Below are 18408 nucleotides of genomic sequence, written 5' to 3' on the forward strand. Positions count from 1 at the left end.
CTGGGAAATTCAAGACTTTGTGTGGTGATGCCTGGGAACTTTATGCAGACACAAGGGCCATCTGTACCAGTTCCAGAAGGCTTGTCTCATTGGGTGCCCCCTTAGAGGGCCCAAAAGTCCCCATATCAGACCTTCCTAGATTCTAGCTGTCTTTGTGGTATGTTCCCATGTGCAGAAAGGGAAGGCTGCCCACTTATCTCTCTGTCCACTCCCTAGATTGGTCTTCTGTTCCACTGCAGGTTCATTTCTTTACTTACGTAACTGTAGTGTGACCACCTTACTGCAGGAGGATAGAAATCCTCCCAGACAGAGCCCCCAGAGCAGCTTCAGTGTGACTTGCACCCTAAACAGAGCCCATCTCAAGAGCCAGCTTGGTGCCCTGATGAAGTTCGGAGTCTGTTGTATGGAAGTGTGCCTGCCTACACCGAAACTGCAGCCAGAAGCCCCCGATTCTTCTCCTGACCACGCCAGAACACAGTGCTGTAGAATATGTGGTCATGTCATGTATGCCTACCTATCTCTGCCTATTTCTTTCACATACATGTGTACACACACTTGCTTAAGTTCAGGGAGGGTCATTCATCAGCCATCTTTGCCAGCAGTGTACAATTTCACCTTAAAATTATAATTCAGAGGCCCTGTGACTTTCCCTGGGATCCTGCCTCTGTTCTGGACGATCCTCACTGTCCTGTGTAGGGTCATCTTTCCCGCTACCCCACACTGTATTTGCCCTTCATTGAACGTAAAGGCAGTCAGAAGCCTGGGGGGTGGAAGGGGCTGGAGCACTCCTCACCTCTCCCCAGCCTCCTGGAGGTGAATAATCCAACACACTTAACTGTTCCTTTAAAACTTTTATTTTTTAAATCACCTAAATCATTCTTCCAGTCCTCTTCTGGAGCTTTCTAAATTCTTCTTTCGGTCCCCAGAACTAAATGTATTTAAAGTTCTCAAAACCACGCAGAAGAAAACAGGAAAAATAACTTGAGTCTAAAAATCCAGTGCTGATAGCTCCCACTTAGAGTCAGCCGCCCCACGTGTACAGGGAACAGTGTAGTGTACACACATACAAGCCAGCACACAGGCATGTTGGCATGTGCATTCCTAGCATTGCAGAGGCACCAGCCTTCTTCAGAGCCACAGAGTACAAGACTTGCCCCCTTCAGAGTGAGTGTCTTCTCATGGTCAGCAGAGACGAGGCGTGAAAGAGACTTCAGGACTCAGGCAAAGTTGTCACAGGGATGAAAGGCTTACACACCTGACGTGTTTTGTTCTGTCTGCTCACCTTCAGAGACATGGCCCCTGTCCCCACTATGATGACACAAACTAGAGCCACACATTGGTCAGGATTTTAAGGGTGAAGCTTAGTGACTCGAAATAACCTCCTTGGGTGTTGTGTGTCTCCCTCTACCCACACTGGAACATAAGAGTTATGGAAGCTTAGCCCCTCTCTAGCCCACCTACTTTCAATGTGACTTACAGATGGCGCAGAGGCAACAACACAGAATTAGCATAAAATGGTTACATTGCTGATTTAAAAACATTTCATTACCATCTTTACTATTTTAATGCATCAGATATTTTTGTCTTTTCTCAAAATTCATTAAAGATTTATTTAACACTCTGTTACACTTTAGTCTAAAGGACTCATTTCTAATGCAACCAACTATTCTGAGCCCATAAGTCCACTTCCAATATCTTGGAGACATAGTCAATCACTTTTCTGTGTTCCTCCTAATATTGTTCATCTCATGCATATCCTGTGTGCTGAAAGGAGGGAGCTTGCTTGGAACTGACCTTCGGACACGGTTGTACCTGTGGATTAAAGTCCACTCAACAGGTTATATTCTGCCGCAGAATGCCTTAAGTCAGACATCTCAGACAGCAATCCTGCTATCTTGTCTAGGTCAGCTGAAGTCCCAGTACAGCAGGGTGGCACTGTCTATGTATCCCAGACCTGCCATGGGCATCACCCTGAGCACTAGGTATCTGCCCTATGACCCAGAAACTCAGATCCACAAACGCATAACAGGCAGCTCTTTAGTACAAAGAGAAAAAGAAGAAGAAAAGCTTCCAGACTTGAGAAAAATGGAGTCCAAGCTAGCAGAGTAGATTGCACTCATGCCCTCATAGACGGCAGCCCAATGTGGAGGGGGCAGGGGTGTATACTGCACCTTACCCTGTGTTGGTCTCTACCCCTGCAGGGTGAGAGCACAAACAGGGAAACAGAAAGTTGAATATGTATAGCCTGAGTCCAGGTTTGGGGTTCATGTTGGGGTCCAGCAAAGAGCTCAGTAAATGCCGTTGTCAATGTTAGCATTAAATCCCACTTTGACATGTGACATGAAATACATATAACCACCCATGTGTGTACACTGAAGGTTGGCCTCTCAGATTCATACATTGAAGCTTTGATGCCCATGGTGATACAGTTGGAAGCAGTCAAGGTAGCAGCAGAAAGCTGTTGACCTTAAAGGAGGACACAGACCTGGGTCCTACTGTAGCAGGGCTACAGAGGTCTTCACAGAAGAGAGGGAAAAGGAAAAGAGGGAGAAATCTGCTTACATGGAGGCGTGGAGGGCAGGTCATGTGGCACAGGGCAAGAAAGCAGCTTCCTCAAAGCGGGAAGATAATGACCCTTCCCAAGCAGCTGAACGCTGCCAGCCCCGTGGCTGGATTTTATCTGCAGACCCAGGTGAAAACGGAATTTTTCTTGTTTAAACCACCCAACCTGTGACATTTTGTTACATCAACATTAGTAGACTAAGAAAATGTGTATGGGTACCTCGTAGGTACATGCGTATCTGGCCCTCTTCTCGTTTGTGGGAGTGAGTAGATACATACATATGAGCAGGTGCACGTGTACAGTGTGGGAGCTACAGGTCAACTTTGGGTATCTAGAACTTCAGGCACTAGAAACCACGCTCGCAGAGCAAGCATGTTGCTGGCCAAGCTGCTAGCCCAGCTCTCAGTAATTCTCATGGCAAATGACTATGCTCATGAAGTTAAAATGCTTTTCTGCTGCTTTTTGTGTCTTTTTACTTTTTCATCTTCTAATTACCATTGATGTGCTATCCAAGTAGTCTCTCTCTGGTCCTTTCGTGTGTCTCTCTCTGGTCCTTTCGTGTGTCTCTGATAGCTTCTGCAGTCCCTCAAAGTTAGCGAAGAGTCTTTTTCTCCTTTCAGCTAGCCTGTTCACTGAACTTGTATTTGTTCAATTTTAAAGGAAAATGTTTGTAACTAGGATGCAGTTTTTTTCTTCTTCATATGAATGTATGTGTGTCTTGAAGTGCATGTTTACTTGTGTAAGCAAGTATATAGAGTTGTGAGGATAATACTGGGAATCTTCCTCCAACACCCATCTACCTTATGCTTTGAGGCAGAGTCTCTCAGTCAAGCTTAGACTAATTCATTCACTAGCCAGCTTGCTCTAGGGAGTCTCTACCATCTGAGGCTGGAATGGCAGCAGGTTCCCACCCCTGCCCAGCATTTAGCTGTGTTCTGTCCTCTGCTTGTACAGCAAGAGCTTTCTCTCCAGCTCTTACTTTCTCTACCATGAAATCAGAATCCTTCCTTGGCTGTGTCATCTGTAGCTTCTTCAGTTTAGCTGGCCTTCACTGTTACACCATCTCTTCTCAGTTCACTGTCCTCCTCGTGAGAGATAAAAGTCATTAAGCAGATCGGCTTCCTGAAGTTCCTGGAGTTAAGTCATACTCATGGATGGCCGCCCAGGATGCTACACCTTACGTGCTAACTCTTAGATGTGTTACCTTTGAGCAGTTCGACAACTCTACTGAGCTGCTTAAAGACTCTGTGAATAGCCTTGTCTTTTCATATGAGAAACTAAAAAGAGGATCTTTATTTTGTCACATTTTACATTTCTTTTGTTTGTTTGTTTGGTTGGTTTTTTATTAGATATTTTCTTTATTTACATTTCAAATGTTATCCCTTTTCCTGGTTTCCCCTCTGAGAACCCCCTATTCCCTCACCCCTCACCCTGTTCCAGCCCACTCACTCCCACTTCCTGTCCCTGGCATTCCCCTACACTGGGGCATAGAGCCTTCACAGGACCAAGGGCCTCTCAAAATAATAAAGTCACAGCGTTTTAGAATTCCAGCTCAGGCCTATGTGAGTCTGAAGGTCACAGTTTCTTTTTAATTACCATTAAATTAAATTACCATTAATCACTGCCTCTTGAAAAATGTGGAGCATTCTCATTTCAAACTTGGGTATGGACCTTATTCAACCTTTCACCCCACAGGTTCACCCTCTTTCCCAGAGGGTCTGAGCAGGCATCTCTCTGTCATCTCAGATCTAGAACTCCTCCTGAATCTGACTGAAAACATTTTGTCAATGTAGCTCCTCCCATGTTGAGGACAAAGGGGTGACATTGAGGGAGATCACAGATCTGTGAGCCACAAACTCCAATACATGACAAATTGTCCCTGTATTGGGAACTTGTGAGGGCAGGAAGCAAGTCCCTGGTGAACTACAGTGTGTTCCTCTCACAATCAAGGGTGCCTGCCACCAAAGGAACTCATCTACCCAATGTAGCTCTTCCTTCCTCACGCTTCTCTATTAGGGCTTCCTAGAAGGTCAATTCCTGAAGTCTCATTCTCCATTACCACTTCCTCAGCCAGGAGTCTGTCCCTACCCCTCTCAGTCCTGGTGACATGATTGGTCTGCCTTCCTTTTCCCATGGGAACCCTGGAAGCACCTAGGTAGAGAGACAAAACACCAGTGGTCTTTGTGACATCTCATCATATGGCTGCTTTGTCTAGCTAAGCTACTGGTTAACTTTGTAGCTTCATAGCATTTCTCATGGTAGTTTCCTGTCATCTTGTGGCCCCTGCTCCATGGGTGAAGGGGTCTGAGACAGGAAGAAGGAGCTTTGGGAAGGCAGTGAAGGAGCCTCCTTTGCTCATTGTCTGTGGGAATGGATTCATTATGACTTGCCGAACCTGCACCCCATCTGCATCCATTGCATTACTGGGTACAGAGCAGTGCCGGTCACCTTTGCCCTGATTCACCAGCTCAAACGCAATGGAGAGTGGTTGTAAGCACAATGCATTGTGCCTACTAGTGGAATACATCTGCTATTTAGTGAAAAGCAAAATAATCGTGGCCAGAACTGACCAAAGGGTCTTTGAGGACAAGAAAGAACCAGAAGAAGAATAAAAGTTGGGTAGAGGGGGAGAGCAAATAATTCAGCACGTGCCATGAGTGGAAGGAAGGAGCACGCAGAAAATGATAAAAGGCATAAGGTTGTGTTTGTAAAACCCTTAATATATTTTTTATTTGCTTCAGAATGAAAGTCTTCCATTAAGGCTCAGAGGCCAATTTAAATCTTTAGGGGATCGCTCCTTTAGGAGCAGACACCCTGAAGCCTGGGAAGCATTTAAATAGAAATTAAAGTAGGTCATCCTAATACGAAGGAGAAGCCCCCAAGCAAGACAATAAAACAAATCCCACGTGTTGGAAAAGGTCAACACTAGAAAGAGCAAATCTCATTGGAGGCTCAGACTCCATCCTCAGTATGCAGCCATCTCAACTCACGGGAGCCTTATGTGGAGGCCAGAGCTGCCCTTAGTTCTCAGAATCATCACACGCCCAACAGTCAGGCTAAGAACACAGTCAGACGTGCTTTCCTGCCTGGGGTTCCTGGACAGACTCCTCCTGAGCAGGAGTTACAGGAACATCAGCTGTGAAATGTGCCCCACACCATGGGCTATGAAGTACAGCCATTTTTGCAACTATCAGGCCCAGCGCCTGGGCTGATGATGGATGAACGGATGAATTGGAGACAGAATGGTGGAAAGAAGAGGAAGGTAAAAGGAAATAAAAGAAAGGAGGCTGAAATGAGGGTTTCAAAGCAGCACTGAAGCCAAAGATTCCTAAGCCGTGCCTTAACTGCAAGAGATGGCTCCCTATGACCTGGTACTCTCTCCCTGCTTTCAGGCCACTGTCTTCTGTGTGAGAGGCTGGGGTTTACTTGGGGTCTAAGCAATAGCTAAGAAACAGTTGTCATAGGGATATAACCTTCTTTGATTGCTGAGACTTCCTTTAAAATGTTCTGCAACCTTGTGTGGGTGATTTTCTGGGGGCATATTTTCTTCATTGTGAATAATGTGATCTTCTTGACATCTTATAACTCTAGACAGCTAAGATAAATACTGTTCTATTAATGAAAATAAGCATTAGTTCCTGAGCCCAGCACTTAAAAAACTAGGCTGAGGGCCAAGGGAAACGTCAGACTTGGGACTTAATCAATATGCTCTGCTGCTCCCTCTAACTACTGTCGGTGATGCAAGTTATGGCTGAAGGGATTTTTGGTAACTATGGCTAAGGCCACAGCAAGTTCTTTAGACTAAGTATGCTTGTGGTAAATCTAATTTAGTCATTTGAGAGGTGGATGCTATTCATCAGATTCCTTGAATTATAGAATGTCTGATTTCAAATTACCTTTGTTCTAAAGATCTAGCTAATTAAGACAAAAGACAATGTAAATAGACTTCTTCGCCCATTAGAATTGGGCTAAGCCTGTTGATGCGAAGTTTCTTTCTGCACATTTCTTTTGCAATCTCTTTAGATCGAGGCATCGTGGTACTTGAGTAGATGGAAGTTATTGATGTACTGACTCCCTTCTACACTGTTAGGGCCATCCTGCATCCTCAGGAGATCACATGGTCCTGAGTGCTGAAAACATGTTAACAACTATTCAAATGTGTTGGATGTGGGAGGCTCTAGAGCAGTTAGTTATATGCCTCTCTGTTCAGCCAGATAGCCCAAGACAAAGGCACAGAGACTTAGTCCTGCCTAGCACTTCTGCCTGTGCTGGCACAGAGATAAGGACTGTGCTCCTACCTGTGTTATTTGCCAGTGATTGCACGGAAGAACTCAAGCAAGCGGTATTAACAGAAAGCGTATCTCTGTAGCTCACGAGGATGAGGTGAAGAGAGCAGCAGCCCTGGTAGTTCCTCTACCCTGGGAGGTTTTCCTCTGGATGTTGCCAGCTCTTGGAAGTGAGCATCTGTATTTTACGTGTCTCCATTTTTCTGAAGGTTTTGACCATTTGATAATGGCCCTCTGACACCACAGATCCATTATTCTACAAATGTCTTCAAGATGGAATGTGTTTTTTAAATTTTTAAAGAAAATTAGAGTATCAATCTTAAGGGGAAAATAATCATCATAATGATTATTTGATATGTCTGTCAGATATTCAAAATAATACAGAGTAGCTGTTTTGTTTACTGCTAAATACATTGGGTCAGGAGGGCATAGTGGGTGGGAGGATCAGTCATTTCCGGAGTTTGCAGACATTCTTTGTTGTCTTGAAATCACCTTACTTTATCCTTATTCTTATTCTACCTTATTCAATATAGACATTTCATGTTTCATCTTTGCTTATCAGTTACTCATATTTAACCTCCTTTGTTTTGCATTCATGTACCATTCATGAATGTGTATGTGCGCATGCTCACATGTGCATGCATACACTTGTGTGTGCAAGTTCACAAGTGCGTGTGTGCAAATACATATGGAGTCAATGTCAGATGTCTTCCTTTATGGCTCTCTGCCTTATGCCTTGAGTCGGTGTATCTTAGTTGAATTCAGAGATTGTTGATAGGATGGGCTCATTAGCCAGCTTATTTTGGGATCTTCCAAGCACCAGAATTAGAAGTGGGCCCCCACACCCACCCAGAACTGACGTGGACAACTGACATTGGACTCTGGTCCTCACACTGGCATAGCAAGCACTTTATCCACTGAGGCATGTCGTCCTCAGCCCCACTTCACTTCTCCATAGAAAACATTAGTTCCATGGGTTCTATTAAAAGTCATTAAAATTATTTAAAAAGAGTACAGGGGGAAAGTTGTGGCATGATATAATGGGAAAGCATTATTTGAGGGCAAGATTCTGAAAGCACAGGAAATAAAAGCAAGCACACACAAGGGATTACACCCAAGCAAAACGGCTTCTGCAAAGCAAAGCACAGATTCCAGAGACAATGAAGTGAGCACGAGGAAACATTTGTAAAGGGCTCTTCTGGCAAAAGGGTTAGATCCAGGAGATGCTGGGAAGTAAAAGAAAAAATGTCAAGTACAAAAAATAAATCCAGTTTAAATCTTGACAGCTACCCTTCAATTATACATTTGTCAAAATGACACACAAATGACCAATGTCATTGATCATCAGGGAAATACAAGTCAAAACCAAAGTGAGCTATGACCATACTCCAGTAAGAACAGCTTCTATAAATAAATATTCAGGATGTGGAGAAAATAGAACCTTTCACCCTCTTGGCAGGATGTACCTTGGTGTGGCTATTATAGAAACCAGGGTGGGAGTTCTCAAAGAGTTAAAAGTGTATCTCCTACATCATGTAAACCAGCAATACTAGTCCCAGATGTACAGGCAAAGGAAACAAAACTCAGTATGTCACAGAGACATCTACAACCCCACACTTATAATGACATGATTCATAAGAACCCTGAAATTGATGGATGGACAAAGAAAATGTGGTATACATATGTAGAGGGATGCTATTCATTCAAAAAAGTAATGAGATACTGTCATTTACAATAACATGGATGAAATGGAGTTCATCACTTTAAGTGAATAAACCAGGCACTGAAGGCAAAGCATCACTCGGACACATCCATATGTGGGATGTGAAGATGCTGGTCCAAAGGAGAAAGCATCACTCGGACACATCCACACGTGGGATGTGAAGATGCTGGTCTCTTACAAGTTCACAGTAGAATGATGATTTTCAGAGATTGAGGAACAAGGGTAAGGAACACAGATATGGCATAATTAGATAGATGGACAAATGGATATGTCATCAAATAGTGTTATGACTGTACATAAGGTCATCTGTGAAAATTTAAAATCTAGGAGCATCTATTTTTACTCTTCACACCATAAGGGAAAGAGAAAGTTTTGAGAGAACAGACATGCTTGCTTTGATTTACGTATTGCTCAATGTACACACGTAATGAAACATCACAGAAACATTAGAATCTAGAACAAAATCTTAGGGTTTTATCCATCAGCTAAAGATGTAGTTCAGAGTTTTAAATTCTATTAAGGTTTTGGCTAATGCATCTTTTAATCCTAGAAATTCAGGAAATAAAATAGCCAGAACCCCTTCAGGGATGGTGTTAAATCCCCCAGTTGGATTGCCACAGAATAGAAAGAGAAAGAGAAGAGAATCTTTCTGTTTTGTCTTTTCATATTATAAAATAGCCAAACAAACAAAAGACACCCTTTAAGAAGTCAGAGGAAAGTGCTAGAGTTTAATCTTCTACTGTACTAATCCCTTCATTCACCTTTCACATCCTGGCTCCATCCTCATTCTGCTCCTGAAGTGCACCTCAGAAGCACCCAGCTCCACACAGCTGCTCACCACTGTTTCGAGTCTATAAACACATCAGTCCTTTAATGTACACATAGCTGACTTCATCCTAGCTGAACTAGTTCACAGGCCAAATTGTGCTTCTTCAAAGGATTCTATATAAAGCTACCCTAATGAAGAACTGTACGACCTTACTCATTATGCTCTGAGTATAGTGAAGTGCATACACAACAGAAGACGCTCCTAACTGCCTTGTACCCTATGTATGGTAAATAATTAGGCACATGAAAGCAAAGCAGGAGCATTGCGTCAAAGCCGTGGCAGGGACAGCAGTCCAGGGAAAAGCAGCTGAGGCTGGTCCTGTTGACCTAGACTCAGCAGCTAGATGGGCAGTGAAAGCAGAGGTCAGCCAGGCAGCAGAGAACCAAAGCAAGTGGGAAGCCAAGTTGTTTATCCCAAGCTCATTCAGGGGCAGGCCCCAATTCCATCAGAATAATTGATTTTTCCATAAATATGTGTCTCTGCTTCATGTGGAGCTAAATTCCGGAGCTAGTGCAGCGAAGCAACACGGCCTCTAAGCATTCGGAATGCACAGAAAGAAAATATAAAGATTTCAATGTTGTAGAATGTGGGGCTCAGAAGAGCTGCAAGCACTCATGGGAGATTCCAGACACCGGTTGGAGCTTTGTCGATTTCAAGAACTAAGTGCTAGTTTCTATTATTGGTCCATCATATTTATGGCCTTATGAGGGCCTAATAAAAATTAATTATTAATTAGTTGAGTGATTTGTAAAATGGAAAGCAGAGGGCTCCATTGTAATGGGTTCCTGAAATTAGCATGGGGGGTTTTCATGGCAGAGCCATTAGCCCCAACCAGTTTCCAAACTACATTTGTAACAATCAAGTTTCCTTCAGTGCAAATTTTTTAATGCCTTTTCCCTAGAGATACAAATACAATGTTCCTAGAAATGAAACTCACAGGAACGTAGCAGATTAATATCCGAGGTTTCTAAATGGTCTTTAAGATGCTAAATTCCTTACAGGATTCTTTAATCATTGTTACTACCCCTGACACAAACTTCTTACCTCAAGGAATACATGTACAAGCATTTATTATTTTCTCTTAAAAGCCTGACTTTTAAAGTCACCCTCTCCCCAGTGTACAGATTCATCTCATGATGAGCCATCACAGAAACATCCATGTGGCCCCCACCTGATACCCCCCCCAAGTACTTCCAGGTGAACAGCACTATAAACAAAATGCCTGTGAAGCATTCACGTCAACTTCCATATAAAATGTCGTAGATATTTACAGAGAGGAGAATTAAATCAAACCCTTAAATCTAAATGAAAAACTCTGGAACAGGAAACGCAGCCTATGCTCCAGCCAACCTGTGTGTCACCATGTCTTGTCACCATGCCTTGTCCCTGCTTTCTGCCAGGAGCTGCTCTCTCCCAGTGAGTCTTTATTAACCATGGAGTTTTCCAGCCACACCTCCCTGCTAGGCTCCTCACGCAAGACACTGCTGATCTCCAACATCTGATGTGTTTCCACTGCCTGTTTAAAAGACTTGTGATCACTCATGCCTTGTCCCAATGGAAGCCTTGTAGAGGTATGGAGCAGGGTGACAGCACTCAGGTCCCCTGTGGGTCCAGGGCATTTTAGACTGGAAGTTGCCCTTTGACTTGGGCCTTTTTGTTTTGTAGAGTTAGTTTTATGTCTTACTCATTTTCTCAGTCATGGGTCCCAGACTTTTAGATTGAGTCTAGCCTTTGGGGGAAACCTAGGCTGTATGGGTCGGCAGCAAGACATGCCATCAACAGGTATCCCCCAAAGTGGGCCGGCAGCAAGACATGCCATCAACAGGTATCCCCCAAAGGGATGGATCAGCAAGTGTCTGCCAAATGGAAGATGCATGGGAAATCCTTGTGTGGAAAGAAATGCTGAAGGATGCAAAGCCCGGCTCCAGCTGTATCAGTGTGGATCCTGCAGAAGCCCAAGCAGGCAGTCTCAGAAAGGGCAGGATCCTCCTTCTGCCTTGACACATTCTGGCTATGTGACACCAAACCCTGTGCTTAATTTCTCTGAGCTTCTGTTTACCCACAGTAAAGTAGAATTCAGTAATATATACAGACAATGTAATTAGCCTAACATTCCTCAATAGTAACTATTAAGTGATCTGAATATTGGTCCCTGCACCATGTACTCTAATAATAAATGTAATGTATATGTGTTAGTAATAGTTTATTTTATATATATATATATATATATATATATATATATATATGCACATTTAAAATACTTTCTAGAAATCTACAGGATATCAAATAACATTTGGTTTTTTTCTTTCCGTTACTTTTCAAAGCCAACAACTTAACACATGGCACTCTCTGTGTGACCAAGTGCCATGTGTTTTGCCAAAGCAGAGCAGTAATATTTTTAGGTCTTTTAGGACCAGAATAATGTACTATTGTGTTACTCTTGCCAAGGGAAGGTTCCTCCGTTAACTTGAAAGAGATCTCTGAATTCCTGGGGAATGATGGATTTGGGCCCTGAACTCTGATCTGGTTACCTTTGCATTAATTAACACATCACATGAGCAAGAGGAGACAAGGAAAGGGACCAGTGAATATCTATGCAGGAACTGATAGTCCCCTGTGACACACACTGTCAAGCATGTCCTGTGGGATCCCTAGATCCTGAGCACAAGTCACACTGAGGTTCACCTGCTGCCCCTGGGGGGTGTGGCAAGTGGGACTCTCTCAAAGGTGACACATTGACAATATACCCAGGCCTGTAGTCTATTTGGTTAGATGTTGATCAAGACATTCATCTCTCTCTGGACTGGATGTCAGGCTTGAACTCAAATCCCAGAGGAAGCAAATGAGCTCTCTGATAACACAGCTTCCAGAAAGTGGGATTTGGATATACAAGCAAACCCAGTCCACGTCGTAGGCTCAGAAGCACGTAGCCTTGTTCTTTTTGTGTCTTAGGTTGCTGTAGCCCATCTTCTCTTCTATACTGATCCTTCTCTTCTAGGAATGAGCGTGAGAAAGAAAGAGAGGGAGGGAGGGAGAAGGAGAGAGGGAGAGAGAGCCAGTGTTTTCTCATCTGAAAGGTTTAGAGTCACACGGTACAAGAAAGGTGTGTCATGGTTTGTTTTCATGGGATTCGTTTGTAGTGTCGAGTCAAATTTGACCCAATACACTCAGTTTCATGCTGAGGCTGGGGAGATGTGTCCTTGGGCAATGGCAATGCATTTGCCACTGACTTAGCGGGGAAGGAAGACAAGGAATTCAGGAGGAACCCAGCCCTTTCCTGTGTACTCTGAAGTGGGGGGTTTCCTTCTTTCCTGTAAGCAGATCCACGTGGACCCTTGGGCTCTGTTCAGGCTCTCTCAAGTTGGGAGCCTAATCTGTGCCTTCTCTATCATTGCCTCAAACAACCGAAGGCATGTGCAGCATTTTCGTGCATTTTATCAAAGCGTGGTTGCATCCAAAAGCAACAAAGGACCTTAATTTTTTTTTCTTTCTGACTCTTTTAACTGTTGCTAAAACAGAGGGGGGAAGATAGATCTGAGAGCCAGGGTCAGTGAAGACGTCAGGGTTTGGAGGGAACACTGCACCGGGCAGGGACCATGTTATTCATGGGTGTATTGTTTCCAGTCTGAGCCGGAATCAGAAGAGCATCACAGATGCCTGACACATTGGACAGGGAACACGTGTGTGCAGTTAGATCACGGGGAACTTACTTTTTTTTTTACTGATGTAATTGTGAAATATGTTCTTTTTACATTCATAATGAGGGGGTGGAACAGATGGTGAGGGCTTGATTTAAAATAATCTGTCATTAAAATACCCTAGCTTACTGGGAGCTCTTCTCTTTAGCTGGTGTTAGGTCATAGGAAAAGAATTCAGGGTGATCTCTTTCCCCTTCCACACTGGAAAAAAGGAAGCCCTAATTTCACGGTGGTAATAGACATGTGAATTGCCCTTATGATGGTCTCCTAGTAAGGTTTTACTCTGAGAAGTCTGGCTGTGGTGGAATGTGCTTTAAAGGGAAAGCAGAGACAAAACTCTGACAAATAAAAATCCATTTATCCCAATGCATTAAACACCCATACCCCTCCGTCATGAAACTGCTTAGTTCCCTACTCTGCAGAGGGACCAACCTCATCCCTTGATAAACACTATGAGGTGCATCCAGCTTTGGGGGCTAAGAAACAGTGGCTCACACTGTCTGCATTATGTGATGTCAGGGGATATAAATTATAATTACAGGCATTATTATTCCAAGACACTGTAGCTCCTGACTCCTGCATCTGAGCCTCGCTCCTGGTTGTCTGCCTCCCAAACTCACTGGGATGTGACAAAGGAACTCTCCCATCAGTCCCGTCTGCATGGCCAGGAACTGTTTTCAGTAATAAGAAAACTGTCTTGATAAATCAGATACTTGCATATCTTTATGATGCTGTTTTTTGACTGTTGCTCCTAAGGTTTTGTTCTCTGTCTGCCTTAAGGAAAGCTGCTAGGTTCCAGGCTTGGTGGTAAATCTTCTGAGGAAGGCTGAGCGTTAACGTTTCTGTAGGTTCTTTTTCATCTTAATCCAACCTTAGATAATAATCAGAAAACTCTACATAGTGGGTAAGAAGATGTAATTAACCCTTTGACCCCAGAATCTTAATTGGTGCCTGTTGAAAACAGTGGGCAGTTAGAAAAATATATTTTAGAAAGTAGCCTGTAGTCATCCAACAGATTGGTGTATAGTGGCTCCCTCAACTCAAAAATCTTTAAAATATCCACAGAACTTTCAGATTAATCACATTTGGCTTCCCAAACTACCTATTGAATTATTCCTTCTACCTTCCAATGTCCCTTTAAAATTGGGACACTGAAATTAAATCAATATTAATGTTACCCTTCAAACTGATTTCAATAGCAGGGGTTGGCTAGCTGAGGAGGGGGCAGCCTTGAGGCACAGGGGAGCAGCTTGTGTATAGTAGCTTGACAATGTGTTTTCTATCCCAGTCCCCTTCCTGTTCAGTAGCCGAAAGGTTGTCAAGGCTGAGTTATGAGGGTGAATCTCAGACTGTGGGTAGAGTTGGCCGGAATGATGAGCAGACCATGGAAATGCTGTTAATTAGCCAGATTATTAAACCTTTTCCCTGCTCCTCAGCTAGATATTACATTTTTGTAGTGTGTGTGTGTGTGTGTGTGTGTGTGTGATATATGTATGTGGGTATATGTGTTCACATGTATGTAGATGTTCATCTGTGTACTGATACCTGTCTGTGCATGGGTGTGCATGCCCATGTGTAAATTCATGTGGAGCCTCAAAGTGGACTTTGGTGTTTTCCTCAGGAGTTCTCCACCTTATCCATCAAGGCAGGCTCTCTTAGGTGAACCCAGAGCTCTCCAGTCCCAGATAGTCTGGCCAGCCAGCTTATGCTAGGGATTCCATGTCTGCCTCCTATGCTGAGATTCCAGGTGGGTCTCCACACTTGCCTGACCTTTACGTGGGTTCTGGGGATCTGAACTGAAGTCTTCTTCTGAACTGAGCTGACCATGTCTTTAGGCCATGTACATGTAGACATGGACCTGTTTTTAACCTCATCTAAAGATATGTCAAAGTTTCTACTTTTGCCACACAGAACTTTGCCATGCCTCACTGTTCAGCCATCCTGTCGTACCCACTCCTCTCACACAGGCAAGAACTACTGTCATGAGACACAGTCCTTGAAATCAAAAGGGGAGCTTTGTGGGTGTGGCATCCACATCTCTTCAGGACAGGCACTAGGTATCAAGAAAGACTAACACCTAGAGCTGGATGTTGTAACAACATTCCTAAAAAACCAAGCATTGGGAAGGCTGATGTAGAAGGATCATGGAGAGTTTGAAACCAGTCTAAGCTACATTGAAAATCTGGAAACCTAAATGGGACCCTGTCTTTAACAAAAAACAAAACAAAACAACAACAACAACAAAAAACAAGTCAGGAAGAAAGGGCGGGAGGAAAGAGAGGTGGAGAGAGAGAGAGATGGGGACAGGATCTACTCTGACCCTGGTATTCTAAAAATAAGGGCATCCACAGATGATATTAATTGGAGGCATCCTAATCGTCAAACACTCTAATAACTCCCTAAATGGGATTCTTGGGGAGTACGGTTCCCATCCCTCTTAGTCATCTGGAATGTGTGATATCAAGAGAAGAGGTAGGACTGGGTTAATCAAGTCTAGATTGAAGGTTTATTCATTTCTGGTTAAAGACAGGTGAATCAGACATGACCCACTGTTGAAAAATTCAGTCTAACAGAAAGCCAGCTGAAAGGTCCTACTTATTGTAAGGGCTTTAAAGTCATGGTAGCACAGAAGGCATAGACATTGATTGGCTAACTGACCTTATCCAGCCAAATATCCCCTATATGCCTCCATGAAATGAGGGTTTCCATTACAGGGGACCATCTACAAGTCAGCTCCATCTGTCCTTTGCACCCCAGAAGCCTTCTGGCTGTCACCTCACTCTCTTGTGACATCTCCACTGTCACTTGCAATGGTTTGTAAAGATGGCCTCCTAAACTCTCTCTGTATCGAAAGTCCCAACAACTTGATTGAGGAGGAAGTCTAGCAAAGCCTCTTTCCCAGGGGAAGGTTGAAGGGAGGGACCCTAGTCTACCAGAGGTACTATGTGAGGTGAAGATGTGTAGAAGCAGGATCCTTCCGAGGCTTGAGGGAGGAAGCCCTTTCTCCCTGTAGTACTGGCTTCCTGTGCCTAGCCAAGCCTGCCTGGTGCCAATGTAGGATAGCAGAACAGTGCTAATATGCTGCACTTGAAAGGTCGTGTCTGACCAAGTACTTTTGGTCATTTTGTCAATGACAAGAACCCCTTAGCAGTATGTGGTCTGGGGGAAATCTGCAGAGCTAAGATGGTCTGATAACTCATATAAAAGTGACTCAGGAACCCTCCTTCACTCTACACTCCCATTGTCTTTTACCCCTAAGATTCTGATTCTATCATCAGAACAAATCACTGAAAACTATGTAAGAAGCCGTATGTTCCCTCTTAATATAAACAGCTTCGGAAACACTCTGAATATTTAACTTCTCTTTGATCTACACATACCAAATAAACAGTATTTATTGGAAAGCACTGATATATCAGGACTCAGATACAACCCTCCAAAGCAAGATGGGCTTATTGCCTAACTTTGCTAAGTTTGTTAGTGTCAAGGTATAAAGAATTTAGATGATATAGTTAGTCTAGAGGTTATTTGAGGAAATTAAAAGATGGTACATGCAACAGGTGTACAGTCAATGTGAACTGTTAACATATCTATGTATGGATTTGCCAGTTGTGTAATCTGCTTTTGGTAAAACAATGTAACCTGACCTTTGAGTTGTTTTCAGAACTCACTAAATTGGAGAGCAGAGTAAGGAGTCTCTACAGTTTTTAAGCAGTGTGGGAAAATGTTTAAAATGGGTCAAAAAACATGGAAATCCACATTTCATGCTGACCTGTAAATGTATGCATATGTATTCTCCTGTATATAAATTAATTATCCTAATCTGTTTATCAGAGACTGGATCATTTGCAGAGTACAGAGATTCATTCATTTCTCACATTGTTGGAGGTGGGAAAAGACCAAGGTCAAGGCTTGCATGTAGTCAGGACCTTCATGAGACCTCATTGCATGACAGAAGTCAGAAGGGCAAGAGAGCACTGGAGAGAAGGCAGGGAAAGAGAGCCAAACTCATCCTCTGGAGAAGTGGCTCCCATGGTAACTGATACACACCAGCAAGATCAGCATCCCTGCATGCCCAAGAGCAGCACTCACTGCCCCAGATGCCTCCTGGAGGTCCCACTCACCATTGTAGCTCTGGAAAATACATTTCCATCTCCTGCTCCTTGGGGAACACATTTAAACCACAGAATCTAAACATACAGGACACATTTTTTTCCCAGTGTTCAAGTAGACCAAAATGTATTGAGGTTTGCAAGAATATGTATTTCTGACTTCTTCCACCTGTTTCTATAAAAGCATGCCATTAGTGTGTCCATATTCCTTGTTCCAGACCTCGCCTTCTGAACTTACAAGTTCATGGCCTTTGTTAAAATCACTAAGATTTAAAAGTTCTTTGTCTGTGGAAACAGACTTCTCTGCAGCCTAACCTGTTAAAGACAAATAACACAAAACAAAACCCATGAGGATGGCGGAGGGTATGAAGTGCTTTGGATGACGGGAACTTGAAACAGGCGAGTCCTGATTGCGTTGGGTTTGTACTTGGATCCCACGGTGGTTTCCATCATTCGTCAAACCAAACTGAAACTAGAATCCTCATTTAGTAAAGTTAGACTGAGACTTTTGAATGACAGATGACACTGAAGACAGCTTTTATTCCCTCCAGTTTTTGTTAGTTTCTTCTTTCTGTTTTTGTTCCCAAGGGGCACGATAGAAACTCTATCACAAACAAGCTGGATTGTGGTGTGTGAGGTTTTAGCCCGGACACACTCACCCATAATACACTGACTCTTCCTGTTTTCTTTACCATTATAGGTACCCAGTGTATGGAGAGCATCCTTTATTAATAACCAATTATTGATATTCATATCAATCAAGCAGTAGAAGTCATTCCCCTTATCCTTTCATTCATTTTCATTCCTTAACCCAGGAGCCTACTGGTTTGATGGCAGTTACTACTGAATCCCCCCAAATAAAGGCAATATCTCATAAAATCAGCATGGCCTTGATACATCTTGGTCGAAATGACAAAGACATAAAGAACTCTCTTAAATAGAAAAGATGGGTGGTCTTTAGCCCACTAATTCATTCATATAATGCAATATAAACCAACATAGGACTTTCGTTACACGTGAAGATAAAAATGGCCTCAATTCACTTTTTCCTTTATTAGTAGTATCTCTGTGTATATGTATTAACACAGTTATTCTTTTTCCTTACAGTCCCTGGATGGCTTCGTATTTGCACTAAATCAAGAAGGAAAATTTTTGTACATTTCTGAAACCGTCTCTATCTACCTAGGCCTCTCACAA

The 18408-nt window shown here is 43.1% G+C and overlaps 1 protein-coding gene across 25 annotated transcripts in view; it reads left to right on the forward strand.

Annotated features, from left to right (window-relative positions):
- Npas3 (neuronal PAS domain protein 3) overlaps window positions 1-18408 on the forward strand; it is an 824148-nt gene that overhangs the window by 565352 nt on the left and 240388 nt on the right. For all 25 annotated transcript variants that reach the window (XM_006515941.3, XM_030246748.1, XM_006515942.3 and 22 more), the window contains one exon: window positions 18319-18408. In XM_006515941.3, coding sequence (XP_006516004.1) covers window positions 18319-18408 — 90 coding nt within the window. The remainder of the gene's footprint in view (window positions 1-18318) is intronic.

The sequence above is a fragment of the Mus musculus genome, chromosome 12 (assembly GCF_000001635.26).
Source record: "Mus musculus strain C57BL/6J chromosome 12, GRCm38.p6 C57BL/6J".
NCBI lineage: Eukaryota > Metazoa > Chordata > Mammalia > Rodentia > Muridae > Mus > Mus musculus.